We start from the raw sequence: 25389 nt of genomic DNA, 5'->3' as shown, positions 1-25389 counted from the left end.
AATTAAAAAAAAAAATGAAATTACTGTTCTATTATCGATTATTTGCCTGTAAGCTGCCATCCACTTTATTGACCTGTAAATTCAACAAATTATATCATAGTGGTGAACTAAAAAAGAAGAGACTTGAATTCACAATCTTCATTCGCGTATGGAACAGGCTCTGGTGTCATCACATCCAACAAAAGAAACCATCTACAGGTAACGACACAGGTTACGATCCCTGCGCATATACCACCAGCTGTTATCACATGACTGGAGATCCACATATATAAACCACTGGGTGATCAAGAGACTGAGTGAACACCAGACCCAAATGTTCCACAGCATCCACATGAAAGACGTCAAAAGTCATTGACCAGGAGCCAGTGGACGAAAAGAAGAACGATCAAAGACATTCATATCTGACACCAAAGAGCATCTTTGAACAGACACAGTGGTTACCATCTCTCCTATATACCTGTGATTATGTGACTGAAGTTAGGTCACCTCTCCACCACAGCTGAGCAAACTCCACAAAGTGATGAAAACCTTAAGATGTGGATGAAAGATCTGCAAAAAACTAGTGAGTGGACCATGAGATTAGTTAGCTAGACTTTTAGTGTAGTATTTTTATTCAGCCTATTTCTGATTTGTAATCAGTACATAAATATTTAATAAATGGTTTCTAGGTGACTATAATGTAGTTATAGATGCTAAACTGCATTTTGTTTGTACTCTGTGCTATGACAATAAAACTGAATCTAATCTAATGTCTCTTCAAGGAGAGCTTAGAGTTCTGAGAAGACTTTTTAGAGAAAAGCTGAGGCTTTCATCTCCAAAAATGTAAAAATATTCTTTTAACTGAAGATTTGTCCATTGGTGAGGCTCACAGCATTGCACGTCTGTCTCTTCTCGTTGAGTGCTTCGATGGATGTCTGTCTGATCTGGTGAGGGAATAGGTGACTCTTCAGGCTTGACTGCTGCGACTGGCCAGTGCTGCCTACACGATGCTTTTCTCCCCTATGTCCTTTGTCGCCCTCCTCCTCTTCATCGGCATTGGCCATGTTGCTGTTGACATCTGAATCCAAATCAGTGCCTTTCAGAGCGGGACAGTCTGTGGAATACTCAATCTCCTCGACACATGGAGGCTCATCATCTTCAAAGCAGCTACATGAGAGAAGAGGACAGTTACGTTAAGTTAAGGGTTGATCACCAGAACATGCCGTGTCTATCCACCATGTAGAACAAACATAGTACAAGCGTTTCCTTCCACAGGAAATATTTCACAAAAGTGATGTTTCCAATATTTATTCATTACCTGTGAACAGTTTTCATCCTTCTTTTTTGGCATGTTACCACCATAACAGTCTACCAGCAGAATAATCGTTCGTTCTTTGTCTTTTTTTTCTGCCCTTTCAATATTACAGCCAGTCTTTTGTTTCTTTGCATTGTTCACTGGCTCTCTTTAACTGGTTAACACCCTCTCCTCTACATCTTGTTTCTCCCGTGTGTCTTTTTCTTTGTGTTGTGTTGCTCCCACCCTATAGGCAGAACTTGGATCTGGTTATGTTGCTTAATTTCAAATCTAACCAGTCAATTCTCAGTTCAACTGTCTTTTATGGTCACAAGTTTTGGTTAATGACCACAAGAATGAAATTGTGGACATACATAAGTAATATAGGGAGGAAATATGCCTGCCAAATCCCATCCAAGCCCTAACGTCAGAAATGTTCCTAGTGAGTTATTTCATTGAACAAGTTTAAAACATTGTAGCAAGGACATTACTGATGATAAATGTCCACATGATTCTGTTCTTGGCATTATGATGAATTAACTAGGCAGCTACTGTTCACCCCAAAGTGTTTTAACGGAGTTATGATTGTACTGGAAATCATGTTTTGACTTGAGGCATAAGTCACAGGATTTATACCTCATCCTTAAGACAAAGTACATGAGTGACTCAACTTCACCCAGTTTGTGAAATGACTTTTCATTGACTTCAATATAATGAATGCTATGTCTTCATAATGATTTGAACAGCATGCTTGTGGACTAACCAACTAACACTGCTAACATTGCCATTCCTACTAATAATCCAAAAAACATAAAGAAGATTCAGATTCATATGGTGCAGCAGAAAATAACCATACAAAATGTGCAATTCAGTTTCAGTTGGACTTTTTCCCATGTAGTAGCTTTAAAGTTAGCAATGACCACTTTATCTCTCTCTGTATGAAAATATGACATAGACCCACTGTTGGGTGGATGTTGAAATATTCCCATCCAACATGCTATGAAATTATCACTGAAACTGAAAAATGTCCATTACAGCGAAGTGTGTTAGTCTAGTCTGCACAACCTGTAGCTGTAATGATGGACACCTGAACACATCTGACAAATTGTTTGTAGTTTTTGAATATATTTATGACTGGGGTCTGTCGTCACACTGTGACCTTGAGCTCAGCTACAGTCACTGTGATTGACAGTTGACAGAAAGTCCCAGTAAACACTAATCTGATTATACACACACCTCATGCAATGCAAAGTGTGTGTGTGAGTGGGTGTGTGTGGAGGAGCTTGTAGAGACACACTGGGACTCCATTGGGACAGACAGGATGTGACACGCACACTGATTTTCATCTAACTGGGGCTGAGAGACAGAGGGAGGGAGAGAGGGAGACGGAGTGAGAGGGGGAAAAGGGGGAAAGAAGAAGGGAGAGAAGAGAAAAGGAAAGGGAGGAGAGAGAAAGAGTGAGCAGGAGTGAGAGACAGAGGGGACAGACAGTGTATGCCTAGCATACTGATGACAGCAAATTATTTAGTGTGTGTGTTAGTGTCATCTGTGTGCTGTGAATGGTAATGAAGCAGGACAGCTTGTCTACAGTGTGCATTCAATACACTGCAATTGCTGGATCTGAGGGCCCAGGGTGTGACTGAGGAACAGCAGCCACCAGCAGCTTTGTTTACACTCTGATTTATTGGATTGGATTGATATTTTTTCATTCGAAATTCAACACCACAGTTGTGATATGCCAACAGTGTACAAAGCTGTGCCCGAGCTGAATAATAGGCTTTTTGGATCACTCTGTTCTTCATGTAACTTATTTCATCTGTGTCAATAAAGAAGTCCTAATATGATCTTGGAAGTTTGCGGTGCTTGGGAGATGCACATCTTTACGAAACAGGCTCTGGCTTAATTTATTTAGCTGGTTTGCTCCAATTATCTGGGTATCACACTGCTCAGCCTCCCCGGGTAAGTCTACTCCAGGGTGCTGGAAAGGAGACTCCGCCCGATTGTTGAACCAAGTTGTCAAGAGGTTGTCTGTCCTGGTCGTGGAACAGTGGACCAGCTCTTTACCCTTGCAGGGCTGTTGGAGGGGTCATGGGAGTTTTCCCATCCAGTATACATGTGTTTTGTAGACCTGGAGAAGGCTTATGACCATGTCCCTCGGCAAATCCTGTGGGGGGGTACTGTGGGAGTATGGTCTACCAGGTTACTAGCACTGTTGCCTCACAGTAAGAAGGTTCAAGGTTCTGGGCTCTTTCTGGGATCTCTTACATGTTTTCCCCGTGTTTGTACCTTGGCTGCCTCCCACAGTCCAAAGGTAGGTTCATCTGTGACTCTAATAGTTGTCTGTCTCTATGTGCTGGCCCTGTGGTTGGCTGGGATCAGTCCAGAGTGTACCAGATACTCCATGCACTCCTAATGATAGATACTCCTTTAGACACAAAGACACAGTGGTTCTACCAGCTTCCCCAGGATATCTAAGTTCCTCATCTGGTCTTTAAGGCTGAGCCAAGCCAGTCTGCTGAGGAAACAGATTTTGGCTGCTTGTGTTTGATGTATCACTCTTGAGGTCACTATCCAAAGCTCATGACCATAAGTGAGGGTTGTAGTTCAACCAGTAAATCAAAATCTGCTCAGCTCCCTCTTCACCATAATGGTCCACTACAACACCTTCATTATTGCTGATACAAATCTGCCTGTCTGTCTCACACTCTATAATATCCTCAGTCAGGGTAAATAGTTGAACACAGCCTGAGCCAAACTCTGGTTTTCCCTTCCTTTCCTGAACTCCTTTGGTAACCACCAAAGCTGCAGTCCTTCGAGTCTCCCAGTACCTGTCTACTGACCCAACTGATGGTTTTCTCCACAGCTAGTGTCCCACCTACATGAATTCCAACTACTCCAAACTTTGGAAGTTAAAGACCTCAGTGAGAAATTCCCACTTCTTCCTCACTACAGTCTTGGGTATATCAGGTCTGTCCGGCAGGCATTCTGTGCTCTGGCTCCATGAGGTGGTCCTGGTTTCTCTCTTCTTGGAAGGGTGGTCTGTATTTGTATATAGTATTTGTGTATCTATAGCGCTTTTCTAGTCATTTCAACTACTCAAAGCGCTTTTACATCAGATCCTCATTCACACATCATCCATACAGGAGACTATTTTTTCACACTAATTCACATACTGAAGCTGCTTCAGGGTCTTGCCCAAGGACACTTCGACATGTTGACCCATAGGAGCTGGGGATCGAAACCTCGACCTTCTGATTGAGGGACGACCCACTCTACCACTGAGCCACAGCCGCCCTGAGGGTGCTGCCTTTCTATTTTGGTCATTTCATGGGTTCTAAGTATCGCACTAAGTCTGTCTATCTCCTGAGACCAATTTGTCTTAAACATCGTTCAAGGAACTTTAGCACCTAACAACACTGCTCCCAGTGTCACATGGATACACAAACCCCTCCAGTGAAAGAATAAACAGGGAATTAGATGAAATTAAACAACTAATACACCACAGATAGTGTGTATTCAGGTGAGAAGACCACCCCCCCCAGAGCTCACTACGCAGATGGAATGGCCATCTGAAAATCAATAGAAGCCATTCAGCTCCATTTCAGATCCATGCATCAATCACTGCAGTGAGGCGTCCACAGCACAGCAGATCTGAAGTACTCACCAGTTTTCGGACAAAATGTTGTGATTACCAACTTTATCCTCACCCTGTCTTATCGACATACACTTTAGTTTCCCAGAATACCTTTTAACATCTCCTAAGAGGGTTTTTTTACTATGCAAAGTAATACTAACATCAAAACATTAGGTTTATATGACGTGAAAAAGCAACATCACATGCACCATGGTAATGGTGATTATTCGCAAAAATCCATGAGGCGAGGATTGATCTGTAAACTGCAAAGGATTCTGTCTTGAGGCTTGTGGCTTATGCATGATGGATTTCAATCTGGATTAGCCCTTTCACGGTTGCATTTACAGCCATTACAGTTGTTTCATTTGCTTTATTTGCAGCCTGAGACCAAAAATACTGAAAATTCAAACTGGAATTGTGCTCACTCTGCTCCACAGCTTGCACCATTACATGAACACAAGTCTAGCACACACTGGACCTCACATCAGACACTTATAGCTGGTTAAACCAAATATCAAGCAGTGGCTCCATAGTATGTATTCAACTTTATGTACCTTTTTGAATTTTGAGCATAACAATTCAAACATGCAAAACTAAAAATCACTGCCACAGTATGCCTGCAGACACCAAGAGATGGGAAGAAACACTTCATCCTTCTAATGCAATATCACCTGCATTAATGATCCGTAATATATTTCAGGTTTGTCAGTGCTATGTGCAAATTTCCATTTGTAGGTGAAAATGTATGATTTCATGTGTTGTCTGTACGTAGATATGATAGATATAACCAGCAAGACAATGTCCTTACTTATTCTCATTTTTCTACCCCTATGACAGCATTTTGACAATAATGGACCTGCCTTGGGCCTTGTCGGGATGGTGTCTTACTTGTGAGACTTGTGATCCAGGATGCTGTGGTCCAGATCAATGTGACTGATGAGTCTCTTGCTGTAAAGAGTCTTCATGTCTTTGGTTACAGACAGCAGACTTTGGCAGAACTTCACACCCATCTCCTGCAGCTCCCTTGTTCCTATCTGCAGGCCCTGCATGCACACAAACACACACATACAGTTGAGAAGTGTTGGGCCCTCACTACGTGGGAGAATAAAGAAAGGCCTACATGTAAATTCCAAAGCTAGAAACAAAGGAACAAGCGCTGAAACAAAGAAACGGGCGCCAAAACTCCCTCAGACGTTACAAATTTAACTAAGCGAGAGTTTTGGCCAGGATTCAAATCACAGGGTCTCATTGGAAGAAATCCACCGGACTCCCAGAAGAGCCCCACGATGCGGCCTTGACCTGATCAAAAATACAAAACCAGCATGCACCAAAGCCATACCGCCTTCCCACTGAGACCCAAGTTGCTACAGGAGGTATTCGCTTATCAGACATTAACCCTTAACACCTAGGTAACAGCCTCCCCCACACACGCTGGATGAGCAACCGGCTGTTCTTGTTTGTATGTTTGTTTCCCTGCTTTTTGTTTCGTTTTTCATGTCCCTCATATGCTGGGATCCCGAGGAGAACACCAAGCAACCCGCAGCTCCTCCCATTTGACCTGCAGAAGGGAGAGACAGTTCTCTGTTCTCTTCAGAAAGAGAAGGATAACTTCTACGCCCCGCTCTGTTGCACTCCCAGTCGACTCCCGCTGTTCCTACACTGCCACCTAAGGATCAGCACGCCTTTAACCCCACTGATGCAGTGGCTTTTGTCTGGGCAGACACAGTTAGTACGTTAGTTTGTTTTTGCTGTAAGTTTTGTGAACTACAAGCTAAGTTGCCAGACCGCTAAGTCCTGTTCCTGTAAAGATTCTGTTGCTGCTAATTTTCTTTTTATGCATTGCCTGTTATTTCACGCAGGGGTTTTTGTTGTGTTAACAACCGGCCGGTATTTTATCAGTTAAAGGACCAGTGTCACGACCGGTGATTCACAGGTCGGGTCACTGAGTGATAGAATAGACTTGCTTTGAGTGCTTTCCTTTCTTCTTTCTTTCCTTACTAACCTACACGTGTTCGTCTACATGTACAAACACACTTCCACTTACGTGAATATATCACCATCTTACGCCTCCTCGCCCCTCCCTCTCGCTCCCTCACACACACGCACACACACGCTGTATGCTCGCCTATATCTTTTAGACTTATTAGTAATTTGTACCAATAGCTGCTTGTACATTGTTTGAATAGTAGATGTTTATCAAATGAAGTATTATTGATTACCGATCATTGTGCTGAGTTAAATAAACTCTATTATGCATTTAAAGAGTAGTTGTTTGTGATTATTGTGCATATGTGTATGCGTAAATAGCAACATTTTAAGTGAATTTCTTTTGAGACTGAATTCACAGTTTGGTTATTGGTCCCTGATCCCAGGGTGATGCCCCGATATTATTAATTTTCCATTAATAATTCTACTGATATTAATAAGTATACTGATGTGTTCAATCTTATGAATAATCATTTAATTTTTTTGCTAATAACCAAACCTGCTCCTCCTAGTGTCCTACAGAAGAATTGTTCTTATTTCTAATCAGAAGACAAGTTTATGCACTCAAGTAAACACACGTGCTGACTACAACCACAACTGTGTGTGAAGGAAAAGACTCATTCTACAACTAAAAGTATTCTTTGATACTTTGAGCAGTAGAATGTATTCTACTGCTAATGCCTCTGAGTCTACTCAAAAGTAGACTTAGAGGCCAGGGATTAAACCAGCGACTTTCTGATTGATGGATGACCCACTTAACCTCTGAGCGACAGCTCCCATCTCCTTTGTGCTTCAGTCTAGACCATGGAATGACCGAGAAGTCCCGGTTAGCTGACTTGAGATGTGTGGGGGGTTGTATGGGGTGCAGAAGAGCTCTGACAAATGTGCAGGTAGCCCATTCAAGACGCAGACTTAGACTAAGAAAACAGTAGAATTTTAAAACTGATTCTGAATGGGAAGCCAGAGAAGAGAAGCCAGCACTGACTAACTGTGAACTTGTTATGGCTGTTTCATGGAACATTGATGGATACCAAGATAGGGAGTTACAGTAACCAAATTCAGATGAAATAAAAGCATGGATTACTTTTTCAAGATCAGGTTATGACTATGTACTATGATACTTCTACGTTGGAGGAAGCTGGCAGGTTTGTGGCAATAATGTTTGTGGAAATAGGGACATCGGAAACTAATGATTTCAGATTCCTTGTTGTTTAGTTGAAGGAAATGTTGTGCCATCCAGCAGTTTATGTCCTCAAGGCAGTTTTTTTTTAATTATGTAGATTAAGTTGGTCATCAGATTTCAGGGTGAGGTAAAGCTGTGTGTCATCTGCATAGCAGTGAAGTCTAAATTGGAATTATTTTACCTAGTAGAAGCATGTGTCTAGAGAAAAGAATTGAACCTAGAATAGTACCTTGGGGGACCCTAGAGGAAATATTAGCTGTGGATGAAAGGCAGGTTCAATAAATATACAAAGAAAGCTCTGTTATTCCATTATGAATAGAGTCGGCCCAGAGCTCTGCCAACAATACCAGCTCCATTTTGAGATGGTCAATTCATATAGCATGGTCAGCAATGTCAAAGGCAGCATTGACATCTTATGAGTGTAGTAATGAACAGTTTCCAGAATCAGTAGCAAGGAGCATGTCGTTTGAAACTTTGAGCAGGGCTGATTCTGTACTATGGAAGCCCCAAGACCAGACTGGAAATTCTTGAGGATCTTATTGTGATTCAGGTGGGGCATGAGCTGTGACATAACAACCTTTTCAGCAATTTTAGATAAAAAAAGAATGAGCCTGAAATTGTTGAGAATGAAGGCGTGTACATTTGTTTTGGACAAGCTGGACAACTGCATGTGTAAAATATGACGGAATAGCACTGGTGGCCAGAGAGCTATTAGTAATGGAGAGGATGTTAGGGCCACAGATATGCAAGACTTCTAGAAGGAGGAGCCTTCATGTGGGAGTATAAATTAGGACAGGTTGGTTTATGGATTTAAAACAGATCAAGCCCAGCAGATTTGTTATGAAGATGGAAAGGTCCTATACAGGGTGGGAAATACTAAGATGAATGCTGTCCACTTGGCCATTTGGGAGTTGGTGTGGGGAGGTGGAGAAATGATAGAGTTGGTAGTTAGGAACGGGACCCTTGGATTTTTATGGTTCTTTGTGATGACAGAAGAGTTGTATTTATCTCTTGCAGTCTTGACAGGTTCCTGATATTTAACAAACTGGTCTTTTAGGATATCATAGAAAATTCTTCTTTTTTTTTGTTTTCCATTTGTGTTTCTACAGTCCCTCCTGTTAGTAAGCCAAGGCTGATGTTTAGGTTTGATTTTAATCTGTCTAAGAGGGGCAACTGGGTCAATAATGAAAGAGCATGTGCCACTGAAGTATGGCATATGAAGTAAGTCTGACTGAAGTATGGGCTGCAATAAAATCAAGTGAAAATTGACAGGCAGTGGAAGAGTGAATATGGCAAGGGTAGGGGGCTGAGGCACAGGACTATTGGGCTAAGTGAGGTAGAGTGGTTGCAAAGAAAACAGCCCTATGGTCGCGCACACACATCAGTGGTTTTAAACTTGCTAACAGGAAAACCAGATGAAAACCTCATTCACGTGTAGGGCATTAGATAGATTGGACAAGGTTGAATGAGTCTGGCAGATTCATGAAGTGATTTAAGGCTAATGGTTTAGATGGGAAGTAGACATCAATATTAAAATCTCCATGGATCAAGACTCTATCAAATCTAGTGCTGATAAGGGATAGGAAGTCAGAGAATCCAGAGTAAATTCCTTGTTTGACTACGATGGTCTGTAAATAAGGGCACAAAGCAGAGGATAGACTGAACCCACTTTAACCAGTTGAGCATTAAAACTGCACAACTGATGAGTAGATATCAGGCAACAGTTAAAATATTTATAACAGCTAGACCCAGACATTCTGGGGGTACTGAAATAGGCACAGTCAGGGGGACAGAGTATAGTTACAAATAGATAGTCTGATTGAGTGGGGGGTGGAAAAAAAGGACTGGCGCTCCCAGAACAAGTTAAAATTATCAATAAAATTATCAACAAACCCAAACACAAAGCCAGATGAAGTGCTCCATGCCTTTGTTAAAAGAGGGGAGGGGCCCACAGATAAAAACAGTCTTAAAGTCTCTTTCAGTCTAAAAACCATTACAGTCTTTAAGTGAGTTAAGAAGACGGATAAAATCATGTTGTACATTTTTTACATACAAAAATTCCAGTTTGGTCTTGTAGGAAAATCAAGATCTGGGTCTATGTCCATGTTTTCTCTGTAGTCTTTCCAATACAAACCAAAAGCTCACTAAGGACACACGTATGAAACATCTGTGCTTTGATAAATATTGTATTTAGCTGTCTAGGGACATCTCTAATACACTAAATAAAGTAAACTCTGTTTTATCCTACTCCCTGGGCATCACCCATCCTTCTCTCACCCCCTTCAGTTATTGGGCTGAAAATGATAAATCTTTCTTTACAGTAAAATGCCAAGCTATTATGGCATTTTGTGTCCTCATTTTGACAAATTCAGAGTGACAGTGTGAGAAATGGGTTGATAGAAGAAAGGTAAATAAACAATAAATAATGTATTGAATGGTGAGCTCACAATGTGAACATACATTTCTACAACATTACACATTGCTCTCTGGGCTGTTAGCTAAAGAGCCCAATGTTGAATATATAGATCTGTCCATCCATTTGAATCACAGAAAATATTGTGGAAACTCAGATGTTTGTGATGTTTGGTATATTGTATACATTCAAAATGTTTGGTCTTGTGGATGATTTCTAATAGACCTACAGTCGTATGAAAAAGTTTGGGCACCCCTGACAATTTCCATTATTTTCATTTCTAAATCATGAGGTGTTTGGATCAGCAATTTCATTTTGATTTATCAAATAACTAATGGACACAGTAATATTTCAGTAGTGAAATGAGGTTTATTGGATTAACAGAAAATGTGCAATATGCATCAAAACAAAATTAGACAGGTGCATAAATTTGGGCACCCCAACAGAAAAATCACATCAATATCTGGTAGAGTCTCCTTTTGCCAAAATAACAGCCTCTAGACGGTTCCAATAGCCCCTAATCAGTGTCTGGATTCTGGATGAAGGTATTTTCGACCATTCCTCCTTACAATCATCCATCATCCTTACATCTCCAGTTCAGTTTGGTTTGATGGTTGCCGAGCATGGACAGCCCGCTTCAAATCATCCCACAGATTTTCAATAATGTTCAGGTCTGGGGACTGGGATGGCCATTCCAGAACATTGTACTTGTTCCTCTGCATGAATTCCTGAGTAGATTTTGAGCAGTGTTTTGGGTCGTTGTCTTGTTGAAATATCCAGCCCCGGTGTAACTTCAACTTTGTGACTGATTCTTGAACATTATTCTCAAGAATCTGCTGATATTGAGTGGAATCCATGCGACCCTCAACTTTAACAAGATTCCCAGTACCAGCACAACCCCACAGCATGATGGAACGTCCACCAAATTTTACTGTGGGTAGCAAGTGTTTTTCTTAGAATGCTGTCTTCTTTTGCCGCCATGCATAACGCCCCTTGTTATGACCAAATAACTCAATCTTTGTTTCATCAGTCCACAGCACCTTATTCCAAAATGAAGCTGGGTTGTCCAAATGTGCTTTTGCATACCTCAAGCGACTCTGTTTGTGGCGTGTGTGCAGAAAAGGCTTCTTCCGCATCACTCTCCCATACAGCTTCTCCTTGTGCAAAGTGCGCAGAATTGTTGAACGATGCACAGTGACACCATCTGCAGCAAGATGATGTTGTAGGTCTTTGGAGGTGGTCTGTGGGTTGTCTTTGCCCGTTCTCACCATCCTTCGCCTTTGCCTCTCTGATATTTTTCTTGGCCTGCCACTTCTGGCCTTAACAACAACTGTGCCTGTGGTCTTCCATTTCCTCACTATGTTCCTCACAGTGGAAACTGACAGCTGAAATCTCTGAGATAGCTTTTTGTAGCCTTCCCCTAAACCGTAACATTGAACAATCTTTGTTTTCAGGTCATTTGAGAGTTGTTTTGAGGCCCCCATGTTGTCACTCTTCAGAGGAGATTCAAAGAGAAGAACGACTTGCAATTGGCCACCTTAAATACCTTTTTCTCATAATTGGATGCACCTGTCCATGAAGTTCAAGTCTTAATGAGCTCACCAAACCAATTTTGTGTTCCAATTTATCAGTGCTAAGTAGTTACAGGTATTCAAATCAGCAAAATGACAAGGGTGCCCAAATTTTTGCACAGCCTATTTTTCACATCTGATACAATTTCATACAACTTAATATTGCTACACTAAAAATCTTTGTCTGGAAAATACCCCATTACTTAGCTTTTAATACAAAATGAATGGCATGCCACTGTGATCGTTTTCTGTGCAGACAGAGTAAATTATTATGCAGCTTCAGAGGGGTGCCTAAACTTTTTCATACGACTGTATATCCAACCTTCCTTTTCTCTCCGAGATCCTGGAGAAAGTTGTAGCTAATCAGCTGTGTAATTTTTTAAACTGTAATAGTCTATTTGAGGATTTTCAGTCAGGTTTTAGAGCGAACCACAGCACAGAGACAGCACTGGTGAAGGTTACAAACGACCTCCTTATGGCATCAGACAGAGGACTTCTCTCTGTCCTGGTCTTGTTAGACCTGATTGCTGCTTTCGACACCATCGACCATCACATCCTGTTACAGAGACTGGAACAGTTCATTGGTATAAAAGGAACTGCATTAAGCTGGTTTAAGTCCTATTTATTAGATCGATTTCAGTTTGTACATATTAATAACGAATCCTCTGTCCACACTAAGGTTAGACATGGAGTTCCACAAGGTTCAGTGCTTGGACCAATACTCTTTATCTTATATATGCTTCCTCTTGGTAATATTATCAGGAAGCACTCCATTCATTTCCACTGTTATGCAGATGATACACAATTATATTTATCAATAAAGCCAGATGAACCCACTCAGTTGGTTAAACTTCAAATCTGCCTTAAGGACATAAAGTCCCGGATGAGCAGCAACTTTCTGCTGCTAAATTCAGATAAAACTGAAGTTATTTTGCTTGGCCCCAGACACCTCAGAGACAGCTTTTCCACTACCATAACTGCTCTGGACGGCATTAATCTGGCCTCCAGCTCCACTGTGAGGAATCTGGGAGTCTTATTTGATCAGGATTTGTCCTTTAACTCCCACATTAAACAGATTTCTAGAACTGCCTTTTTCCATCTACATAATATTGCCAAAATCAGGCCCATCATATCCACTGATGATGCAGAAAAATTGGTCCATGCATTTGTCACTTCTAGGTTGGACTATTGTAACTCTTTATTATCAGGCTGCCCCAATAAGTCGTTAAAGACTCTCCAGTTGGTCCAGAACGCTGCTGCTCGTGTTCTGACGAGAACTAAAAGAAGAGACCACATTTCTCCTGTACTGGCTTCTCTTCATTGGCTTCCAGTAAAATCTAGAATAGAGTTTAAAATCCTTCTCCTCACCTACAAGGTTCTTAATGTTCAGGCCCCATCATATCTTAAAGAGCTTATAGTACCGTACTACCGCACTAGAGCACTGTGCTCCCAGACTGCAGGCCTACTGGTGGTTCCCAAAGTCTCCAAAAGTAGTTCAGGAGGCAGAGCTTTCAGCTATCAGGCTCCTCTCCTGTGGAACCTCCTTCCAGTTTGGGTTTGGGGGACACCCTCTCTACATTTAAGAGTAGACTAAAAACCTTCCTTTTTGACAAAGCATATATTTAAGGGCTGGCTCAGGCCTTAGACCAGCCCCTAGTTATGCTGCTATAGGCTCAGACTGCCGGGGGACTCCTATGGTGCACTGAGCTCCTCTATTCTCTATCCTCCTCTTCCTCTCCATCGTTATGTCTCATGTCAGCCAAATGTCTGCCTCTAACTTGCTATCTTCCCTGGAGCGTTTCTGTGCTTTCTCATCTCTCAGGTTCCTGTGGATCCTGTGGATCCTGGTCCTGGCCCTGCTGATGTGGTTCTCTGGTTCCTGTGGGTCCTGGTCCCGGTCCCGCTGATGTGGTTCTCTGGTTCCTGTGGATCCTGGTCCTGGTTCTGCTGATGTGGTTCCCTGGCTCCTATGGATCCTGGTCCTGGTCCCGCTGATGTGGTTCTCCACCAGCCAATGGATGTGCGTCTGTCCAAGGCTACAGCCTGTCCGTCCTTGGGAGCTGGATCTCTCCTTCACTGTGGTGCCCCCGGAGGTTTCTCTTTTCCCACTGGGTTTTTTGAGTTTTTCCTTCCCGAAGAAGGAGGGTCATAAAGGGCAGGTGATGCCTCGGACTGATCCATTGGCCTCATCGACTGCTGGACTCTTTATTAGATTGTTTGTTCGCTTACACTTGTTTATTTCAGTGAACTTTGTAAAGCACTATGAGACACTCTGTTGTGATATTGGGCTATACAAATAAAATTGAAATTGAAATTGAAATTAATGATTTTGGTTGGTTGATTTGGCATCACTGTCTTTACTTAATTTATGACTTTATTTTTAGTAACACCCTTTGGTCTTAATGAAGGGGTTGTCAAAACCAAACAATAAAAGTCGTCAAAATGTACTGATCCGACACCCCTATTGGCAAAACAACATTGTCACCTCCTTCCAAAGCCTTTATAGGACCACATAGGACCGTTATCAAGCTGAGGAGGATTAAGGCCAGAAAGGCGGCGGGTCCAGACAGCATCAGCTCCAGGCTTTTCAAGTCCTGCGCAGTCCTGTGGGATTCTGGGATACATGTTCAACCTGAGCCTGAAGCTGGGGAAAGTCTCTGACGTCTCATCTGATGAAGACGCTGGAGAGGCTGGTCCTGCTCATCTGCACCCGCTGGTGAGCTCCGTCACAGACCCGCTGCAGTTTGCCTACCAACCTGGCATCAGGGTGAATGACGGCATCATCTACCTCCTCCACACCTCCCTGTCTCACCTGGAGAAGGCCGGAAGCACTGTGACAATCATGTTTTTTGATTTCTCCAGTGCATTCAACACCATCCAACCAACGCTCCTGGGGGACATACTGGAACTAGCTGGGGTGGATCACCACCTAAACTCATGGATTATGGATTATCTTTCGAACGGACCACAGTTTGTGAGGATGCAGGGCTTTGAGTCAGACTACAGAGAGCTAATCTTGGATTTCATCAACTGGTTCCAGCAGAACCACCTCCAGATCAACGCGGGGAAAACCAAGGAGCCGGTGGTGGATTTCAGCATGCACAGACGCTATCCACCCACACCAGTAAGCATCCAGGGAACAGACATTGACATTGTACCATCTTACAAGTACCTGGGTGTTCACCTGAACAATAAACTGGACTGGTCAGACAATACAGACGCTTTAATTAAAAAGGGAAACAGCAGACTGTTCCTACTCAGGAAGCTGAGGTCCTTTGGAGTGCAGGGCCCTCTCCTCGGGACCTTCTATGACTCTGTGGTGGCATCTGCTATCTTTTATGGAATAGTCTGCTGGGCCAGCAGTGTCACATCCAGGGACAGAAAGAGACTGGACAAACTGGTGAGGAGGGCCAGCTCTGTACTAGGATGCCCGCTGGATTCAGTGGAGGTGGTGGGAGACAGAAGGTTGATGGCTAAGCTGTCCTCCAACCGGACAACACATCCCACCCCCTCCAGGAAACTCTGTTAGCACTAGTCAGCTCTTTCAGCGACCGGCTGCTCCACCCACGGTGTGTGAAGGAAAGGTACCGCAAATCCTTCCTCCCTGCTGCTGTTAGACTGTACAATCAGAACTGTTCGTTCAACTGGACTCATGTACAATATCTTCTCCTCATTCAAGTCTGTGCAGTACTGTTTCTCTGACTGGTGCAATCATTCATCTCTTCATCCATTCTACTACAGTGCAATCTCTTTGTTATGTTTGTATATACTGCATAGCTTTTTTATTCTATTTATATTATATTCTACTTATATAGGCACGTGTTGTTTAACTTATCTTTTGCAAATTTCCCCAATGTGGGACGAATAAAGGTTTATCTTATCTTATCTTATCTTATCTTATCTTAAGTTGGTCAGGGATTGGTTAGGTTTAAGCACAAAAAGTACTTACGGATACAAAACAATCATGATCCATGTTGAAAGACACCAACACTGGAACAAGTAACACAGGAATACACAGGAACTTGTTCCACAGGAACTATTCAGTCATTTTCTGGCACCAAACTAAGACATTTGGACCAAGGTGGGAGCAGAGATGCAGCTGAGGCTGTGTTTATGCTGATTAGGCAATGGAATGCACTGCTCATGTTGGCACTGATATGTGCATCAAATACAGTTTTACTGTGGTTGAGGAAACATTCTTACCAATAATATCATCCACATGAGCCAGTGACCAAGAGCTCAGTAGAAACTAATGTTTTGTTTGATGAGTGAGCTGCCCACAACAGCTCATAAATGGACTGTACTTGTATAGCATCTCTGTTGTCTAACACGTTTAGACCAAGGTGGGAGGAGGTGTGTGCAGCTTCTTTCTTGTTTTTTAGACCACTGCACTACATTCACACATCATTCATACAGGGGGTATCTATGTAGGAGAAGACTATTCTTTCCCACACATTTACACAGCTGGGGTCAGCGTCTTGCCTAAGGACACTTTGGTCCCCGCCTCTTCACCATTTACATGCTCCCCCTTGGCCAGATAATCCGTCGCCATGGTCTGCAGTTCCACTGCTACGCTGATGACACCCAGCTGTACCTCAGCACCTCACCATCCACTCAGCTCCCTCCACAGTCCCTCGTCAACTGCCTCTGTGAAATAAAAACTTGGATGACCTCCAACCTCAAACTTAACAGCAAAAAAACAGAACTCTTGGTCGTGGTTCCCAGGGCGCTGCTCCGGAAGGTTGGAGATCTTCTCCTCCATGTGGATGGCTGCTCCATCTCCCTGTCCTCTGAAGCACGCAACCTGGGCGTCATCCTGGACTCCACCCTATCCTCCAGGCTCCAGTATGTGCAGAATTCAGCTGCCAGGGTTCTTACCCGCACCAAGCCTTGACAGCACATCACCCCCACCCTCATTCACCTACACTGGCTTCCAATAAAGTTCCGCACCACCTATAAACTCCTTTTGCTGGCCTACAAATCACTCCACAACCTTGCCCCACAATACTTAAAGGACCTCCTCCACCAGAATACCCCTTCATGGAACCTGAGGTTTTCTGACTCAGGTCTCCTCTCCATCCCCTGCACTAGGAGGCGGACTTTTGTGGATAGAGCATTCAGTGTGGCTGCCCCCACCCTCTGGAATGCTCTCCCGACAGAGATCCGCCATGCTCCATCCTTGGAGTCTTTCAAGTCGGCTCTCAAAAGACACTTGTTCACCCAGGCCGTTGGCAGCTATTCTGTTGTTTTGTTTTGTCTGTCTGTAAAGCGTCCTTGGGTCTTTTGAAAGGCGCTATATAAATTCAAGCTATTATTATTATTATTATTTGACAGGCAGCCAGGAGGAGCCTGAACAATTGATGGACGACCTGCTCAACCTCTGAGCCAGTTGATTACATTAAATAGCTGTAGAATAACTGTAGATCTAATACACCTATCATTCCTGCTGCTGTATTTTATCTACAGACTACAGACTACTGATTTGAGAGATTTGAGAGCTGTGTATGTCATTTACACACAGAGGGCACAGAAGTAGTAACTTCATTCATTATTTAAATCTCCCAACACAGTGGCAGTATCGCTCAGGATCTAACACTAAGTAATGTTCTGTGTATTTCCAAACATGTGACTGGAAAGCTTTTACTCACTTTTAGTAAAAGTCAAAACTCAGAGTCAGAATATTTTTTTCTCTCATGGTTATAGGTGTATTACAGTGAGTTGTCTCATCAACCACTTGCACACCAACACTTTTGTATCCAAAATTTATTTTAAGGTCAAACTAAATGTGAATTCTAAATTACAATGTTACAATTTATACTGTCTATTTATAATGTGAAGTTTCTCCATCTTACGCACCTTGCAGCTTGTTTTAAATGCTTGTTTGTTTGCTTCTTTGTTTGTTTATTTGTTATTACTGACTCAGGGACATGCACAAAAATTCCAATGTACCTGTTTTTAACCTGGTTTTAAGCTTGTACAAATGGCAATAAACTCTATTCTATTTTATTCTACAATGGTTGAGGGCTCAGATTGATGATCCATCAGTGCGTCCATCAGCTAAACCCTACTAAGTACAGGAGGCCAAAGCCAAAGCAGACAATGTGTCTGTAAAGACTGATTAAAGGGCCTCATTCACTATTTTTCCTCATCTGTTTTCCATTTTTAACTCATAAGTTTCATCTAACTGTTAGCTGTGATTATGTTTTTGAAACTGCGTTACTTTTGGCCGCTCAGTCCTCAGCTGCATTGAGAGGAAGCGTCCACTGCAGCTGCTCCTCTGTCCTACCAGGGTGTGGAGAAGATGGTGGCTGACATTGTCCATGATGGCCTGCAGCTTGCTCCATGTGCGTCTCTCCACCACCATCCCCAGTGAATCCAGGCTCCTACTCAGCACTGAGCCAGTTTCATTAACGAGCTTGTCCAGCCTCCCCAGCAGACTGCAGCATAAAACAGCACACTTGCCAACACAGACTGTTGGAACATGTGCAACTCTTCACTGCAGACATCAAAGGACCTTGGCTTGCCGGCTTTAAGAAGTCTTTATTTCTATGCTAAGAAGAGGAATAAACCAAAAGATCGAAGTGAGTGAGAAGATCAGCAACAGTTTAACCCGAAAATGGATTTAAAAAAAACAAACTATAATAGCTGCTAAATATTCAATAAATAAAGCTAGCTTAGTTTATTGAGCCAACAACTAACAACAAGCTATGCCCCATGACTTCAACCACAGCCTGTACAGAAGTTGTTCTTTTTCTCTTCACAACAGGGTTTAAAAAACACAGTGGCAGAAGGCATACACACAACAACTCTCAGACCAGAGGCACTCTTTTCTGACCTGTACAAGGGTGGATGTCAGCAATTCGATCCGAGTGCCCAGTGCAGGAAACACGTACATGGCTTAAAACTTAAAATCAAAAAGGTAGAAGATACTGCCGTGACAGCAGTCAATGTATATCAGTACAGGACTGTCATGGTGCAGGGGAACCTCAAGCAGTTTGAGCTGGACTTTCTATTTATATAGGAAAAAGCAGAACTGTAGAAGTCTACCCCAACTGACAACACACCCACTCCAAGGTGGCCTACACTGAAATGAAGGCAAGATTCACAGACTTGGAGAGAAATCTTATATAATTGAAAGAGCCAATTCAAATCAGCCAACAGCCAACCCACAATACATTGGCATGAAAGGAGCTGAATTAAGCTGGTTTAAATCCTACTTATCAGCTCGATTTCAGTTTGTACATGTTAACAATGAGTCCTCTGTCCACTCTAAAGTTAGACATGGAGTTCCACAAGGTTCAGTGCTTGGACCAATACTATTTACCTTATATATGCTTCCTCTGGGTAATATTATCAGGAAACACTCCATTAATTTCCACTGTTATGCAGATGATACCCAATTATACTTATCAATAAAGCCAGATGAATCTAATCAGGTGACTAAACTTCAAGTCTGCCTTAAGGACATAAAGTCCTGGATGAGCAGCAATTTTCTGCTGCTAAACTTGAAATTTGACTACATTTGACTCTCCTCTCTGGTATAAGTCACAAATCACTCTCTCGCTTCAAACTAGTTCAGAATGTAGCAGCAAGTCTTCTTACTGGTTTTAACAGACAACATCACATCAGCCCAGTCCTGGCTTCTCTTCATTGGCTCCCTGTTCTTTTTTTTCTTTTTTTTTAATTTTACTGAACAGGCTTAAAGCTACATTGAGGAAATGTTGACCCCATATGAGCCAGTTCGCAGCCTTATATCCTTTGACAATGCTGAAATCTAAAGGTGACTTTTCCATCGTGGCACCTTGACTTTGGAACAACCTGTCTGAGGCGAGGAGGCTTGCAGAGTCAGTGACTTTTTTTTTTTTACTCAGTGCTGGTCTATTTTATTTATTTATTTGTTTGTTTGTTTTCTATTGTTGTTATTATTGCTCTTATTTCTTACTTGTATGAGTTTATATTTGCACTTTTTTATGCTCTAATGTATTTTATATCTGTCCCACTCTCTCTCTCTTGGTTCTGTCTTTTCCTATTTTCCTCTTGTTCTAAATTCATTGTAATCCTTGCTTTTGTTTTGCCTCACTGTTCAGTATCCTGTTTTGCTTCTCTGTCAAAGCACTCTGTAAGCTGTTTTTAAAAGTGCTATACAAAAATGTGATGATAGTTGATTTTCAAAAAGAAAATTAGACTATTGAACATCTACCTCAAAAACCCAAAACAAACTGCAAAGCTATTTGACCCGATCAGATGTGCATGGTGCACAATGGTAGACTGCCCAGAGAAGATGGAAGACAGGTGGAGACAGAGACACTTCCTGCTACAGTGTAGCACATATGAGGACAAAGTTCTGTACAAAAATAAATGCAAATTCCCAGATGCTGACCAATCCAAAATACAACATGTACTTGGAGAAAATTGTGTCAGTGCCATAGACGCAGCAAGATATGCCAGTGCCTGTCACAGAGAGCAGCAACATAACAACAAGACAGCTTGGGTGAGACTATTCACAGCTCACACCTGCCTTTCACTTCACTTTCTGCTTCATCTGCCTTTTGCTGTTTTTTTTTTTACATTTAAATACATATAAGTATATTGCTGTTAACTGTTTCTTTATTGAAACTATTATACCTACCTCTGACACACACACACACACACACACAATTCACAGTCCAATTTGTTTATCAAAACAGACCGACCACTGAAGCATGAAACTTAGTCTGAAATGTAACGCAGACAAAAGCAGAAACATGAAGAGAAGCATTCAGTCCATCATGACAGCCGTCTACTGACGTATTCAGCATGAAAAATGGAGTTAGTGTGCTTGTGGGAAACAGAAACCAAGCAAACAAAAACTGTGAAATTCATGTTTTCTCATATGAATATAATACTTCACATGTGAAATGTGCCTACACTCACAAAGTTACACACACATGCTCACACCTTGTATATTCCCTGGTCGCAACCATTGTAAGTACTCTCCATGGTATAACTTCTCAGCACACCTATTTCCCTCCAGACAACCACCCTGGCTGTGGCAGAGCGAGACTTCTCCACCTGACAAGTTCAAATTAGAAGTGAATCTGGAGCTGAAAAAGAGGGAACTCACATATGATTTAGATTCAATATAATATTATTTGTTTTGTGACTTACTGTATGCAGTACATACACACAATATATATAACAGGCAATAATGTGTGGTGATAATTTCAATTAAGGAGCAACAGCAAGTAGTATTGTCTTTATTATAACTGGTGTTGTGGTTATTACCAAATAGTTGCAGCTGTTGAAAGAAAAGGCTGGTGCGATACGATCCAAGGTCTTTGGAATGGTCTAGAGAAAGAGAGAGGGGAGGGGGGGACAAAAGCTATATGCTTGTTATTGTTTTAAAATGATTCTTGTAAACTGTTGAATACTATGAATTGATCAATATATATTAATAACAATGCTGTCTATATAAATTAAATCTATACAGAAAATAATCACTTACATTTCAAGGCATATAATCCATAGTTAAAAGAATGCATTTCAACTTTGTATGCAAACATGATTAATATTTCAGCATGAAATGAATCTTTTATAATCAGCCAGTGGAACATTTCACTTGGATTAAAAAGTTTACTGATGCACCCAAAAACTCACAGAATCCTTTTAATGGGGACATGATGGGAGGGGGCAGACCTGCCCATTGGCTGCCCTCCAGGCTGTGGGGACTCAGAAGTGAAAGGAAGTTCAGGGGGGATACTAACGGCTTAAAGCTAAATACAAAAATTCCATTGAATCTAATGCTAATGGCATTGATTTTGAAATGTAACTGGCACTTGGATTGAAGTTAAATGATATGCAATATTCTTTTATTTTATATGATTTAAAATGATCAGAATCTACATTCTTTGGTCAGCATCGTCGTGTTTACGTCTGCAGAAAAGCTAGAGAACGTTTTGATGCTAGATGCATTGCAGAGATTCCATTATGGTATAGGTCTCCATTTGTGGAAACAGCATGGGCAAATTAGTTAAAATCGATGGTATCATGAACAAGAAGGTCTACCACAACATCTTGGTGCATCATGGAATCCCTTTTCGACTGAACCTGATTGGTCGTGGGTTCATATACCAAGAACACAATGACCCCAAGCATACTTCAAAGCTGTGTAGAGAATACTTGACCAAGAAAAAGGAATCTGGAGTACTGGAACTGATGGACTGGCCAAATCAAAGTCCGGACTTGAATCCTATTGAACAGATCTGGGATTTATTGAATTCAAAAAATAGATCGCACAAAAGTATCATCCAAAGCAAGTCTCTGGGAACAGCTACAAACTATTTGGAACTCAATAACAAAAGAGACTGCCGAAAAGTACATAAAAACAATGCCAGAAAGAATGCAAGGAGGTCATATAAAATATTAAGATTTTTGGTTAATATATGTGAATAAGGACTATTTAGTTGTTCCAGTTTGTTATTTGCCTAATAAATAATAATACAATTTTTAGTGTGAAACAAGTTTTTGACAGATTTCTAAAATATCTGTGTTTTCTCGTTTTTTATGACGGGTGGTCACTATATATATATATATATATATATATATATATATATATATATATATATATATATAATGAGTGATTGATTGATTGATTGATTGATTGACACAGACAAAATTTAAAGCACATGCCAAGAACTTACAGAAGTACGGGAAGAAAATAGAGTGGAAGCTAAAGCTGCAAATGTACGATCCCTAATGGTTTTAAAATAGACACAAGAAACAGATAAAACGTCTTGATCTGGTAGAATAGGGACTCAACAACTCTGCTATATATTCAGGGAGCAGGCCATGCAAGGCCTAGTGTATGATTTGGAGAATTTAGTGGTCAATTCAGCATTTTACTAGAAGGCAATGAAGAGAGGCAAGAATTGGAGTGATGTGGGACCTGCGGACTGAGTAATACAAGTAAAGAGGGAGTTACAGTCATCTAAACAAGAGAAGATTAAGGTATGTACTACAGGTTCTGTGTTTTGGCTGATACTATGGGTTCAGTTGTTGCATTATTTTTTAACTGAGGGAAACAAGACTGAATAAGCTTAGTAATATGAGGTCCAAATTTCAAATGGTGGTTATTTGGTTTGAAAAAGTAAAGCTGTGTGCCATCAGCAAACCTATGGTAAGAAATATCACAGCAAGAGTGATATTTCAGATGGCCTGGAGGTAAGATATATAATGAAAACAAATTAGGTCCATGGATTGACCCTTGAGGGACCCTTCCTGAGAAATACCAACCCAGTTCAGGAGTCTGTCAATTAAGCTGGCATGATCAAAGGTACAAGGTAAGTCAAGTAAAGCCAAGATGGAATATTCACCTTTATTTGCCAACACAATATGTCATTTGTCACTTTATGGAGTGCCATTTCAGTGCTATGTTTTTGATGAAGGCCAGTGTGTGTCTTACCCTATATCCTGGGTCCTCCTTCAGTCCTACAGTGTCCACAGTGGAGCCAGACTGCCAGAGAGTTTCCTTAACACTGCAGCCATACAGGAACACATTCTTCTTTCTGGAGTGGCCATGGTAGTCACAGAAAACCTGGAAGACAGGCACATGGAAGGAAACAGAGGTTTGTAGGACTAGTGTTAGCATCCACACAAACGTTCCAAGCAAATTAAACTGGGAATAAAGATTCAAAGTCAGTGTAGAGCAAATTCACCAATTTGCTCCTAAACATAGTATACATGTTAGAAAATTACTCCTGGACACAACAAAAAGACTGTGAGCAATGTGCTACTGAATTAGACCGTTAAACAGTTTTTCATCACTTTTCAGTTCAGGTTTCTTTGGATGAGGCTGAAATGGAAGCTCAATGTGTTGGAGATTCTTTAGCATGTCTCCTCACCCAGCATTATATAAAAGAGCGTCTCTAGGGCAGGGTTACTGGCTCCAGGACGGCAGTAAACTAGTGTAACCAGTGTAGTTTTCCTCACTGCAACCCAACCTGGATAACAAGTGTTGCGATGGCTTGTATTGACCTGTTCTTCATACTGATCTACTGTATGTCACTCTCCAGGCTAAACCAATGTATTTAGTTTGGCTCTATGACAAAGGTTTATTTTTCTATCATGGACACAAGGCTTCCCGGTCTAGTTTCACAGAAGCACTTTGAAGACCTACTTTGTAAAATGAAGTAAATGAGGTAGCTCAATATTGAAATTAAATTGAAGAGTGGAATAGTAGGCCAATAGTAATGAAATGGAGAAAGTTGAAATAAAGTATGGACTGTACAAAAGAAATATAGACTGAACTATGGATAAACAAATGAAGTACAGGTCTGTGAAATATATGAAGGTGACAAAAGCAAAAATTAAATGTGACATGTGGATAAATAACTAAACAGTGTAACAGTGGAGGTTGGATGTATTTTACAGTGTGAAGTCCAATTTGATGAAATTTATGAAAGTGTCAAGTGCAGAGAATGAGGGATATAAAGTGTAAAATCCAGTTTGATGACCCCATCTTCATCCTGTTTATATGGCCATTGTACAAAACATTAAAATGGATGGTCATAGCATTAATCTGTTGTATTTATAAAGACTTATAAAGGACTCGTTTTTGACCGGCAGCGGACCCTAAGGACAGCACCGGGCTGATATGGACTGATAAAACAAAGAGAGGAAAACAAGGCTAAAATCTTGTGGTTAAATGTTGAGTAATGTAGTGGCTGTAGTTAAAAAATAAATAGAAAATGAGAAATAACAGCACAGATATAGACAAAAAGAGATAATTCCTTACTACATGAGAATAGTTGGAAATCACATTGAGGAACACGAAAAAAAAAGAGAATGTCTGTATCCACAGACACAAATTCATAGATTAAATTTAGTGACTAGATCATCTTCTCTATTTTTGCTGTGAAACGCACGTGTTGCAGAAAAAAGTAGGCAAATCTGAAAAATCAAAAAAACAAAACACACACACCTATGCAAGCACACACACACGCACACATCCCGTATTAGACGTATTGCAGCACATATTGTTCCCAGAGTCAGAGATATTTCTGGTGCATCACTTTCAGTTCAACCAAATGGAAAATGTTGGTTTGTTTACAACCTGATCATCTGACAATGTCTTGACCTGCAGAACCTATTTAGACTTTTCCCATATTCCAGCAGTTAATTTGATGTGTTATCATAACTGGTAGAACCGATGACTGGAAACAGGATAAAAAGTTAATATAGTTTTCCCTCAAGGTTGGGGAAAGATTGTTATCATGATAAAAAGAAAGCAGAGGTTATGTGTTTTTGGTATCTGGTAGGAAACTGTATGCATATGGCACTCTTTTGTATGGA

The 25389-nt window shown here is 41.3% G+C and overlaps 1 protein-coding gene across 1 annotated transcript in view; it reads right to left on the bottom strand.

The window, feature by feature from the left end:
- Positions 1-719: 719 nt before the first annotated feature.
- LOC139201532 (cytosolic carboxypeptidase 4) overlaps positions 720-25389 on the bottom strand; it is a 123015-nt gene continuing 98345 nt past the window's right edge. The window contains exons 24-28 of the mRNA XM_070830871.1: positions 23501-23632; positions 21325-21387; positions 20998-21111; positions 5796-5950; positions 720-1146 (exon numbers count right to left, since the gene is read on the bottom strand). Of these exons, the coding sequence (XP_070686972.1) occupies positions 837-1146; positions 5796-5950; positions 20998-21111; positions 21325-21387; positions 23501-23632 (774 nt within the window). The 3' untranslated portion in view covers positions 720-836. The remainder of the gene's footprint in view (positions 1147-5795; positions 5951-20997; positions 21112-21324; positions 21388-23500; positions 23633-25389) is intronic.

This window comes from Pempheris klunzingeri, chromosome 5 (assembly GCF_042242105.1).
Source record: "Pempheris klunzingeri isolate RE-2024b chromosome 5, fPemKlu1.hap1, whole genome shotgun sequence".
Taxonomy (NCBI): Eukaryota; Metazoa; Chordata; class Actinopteri; order Acropomatiformes; family Pempheridae; genus Pempheris; species Pempheris klunzingeri.
This window is presented reverse-complemented; position numbering and strand designations above follow the sequence as displayed.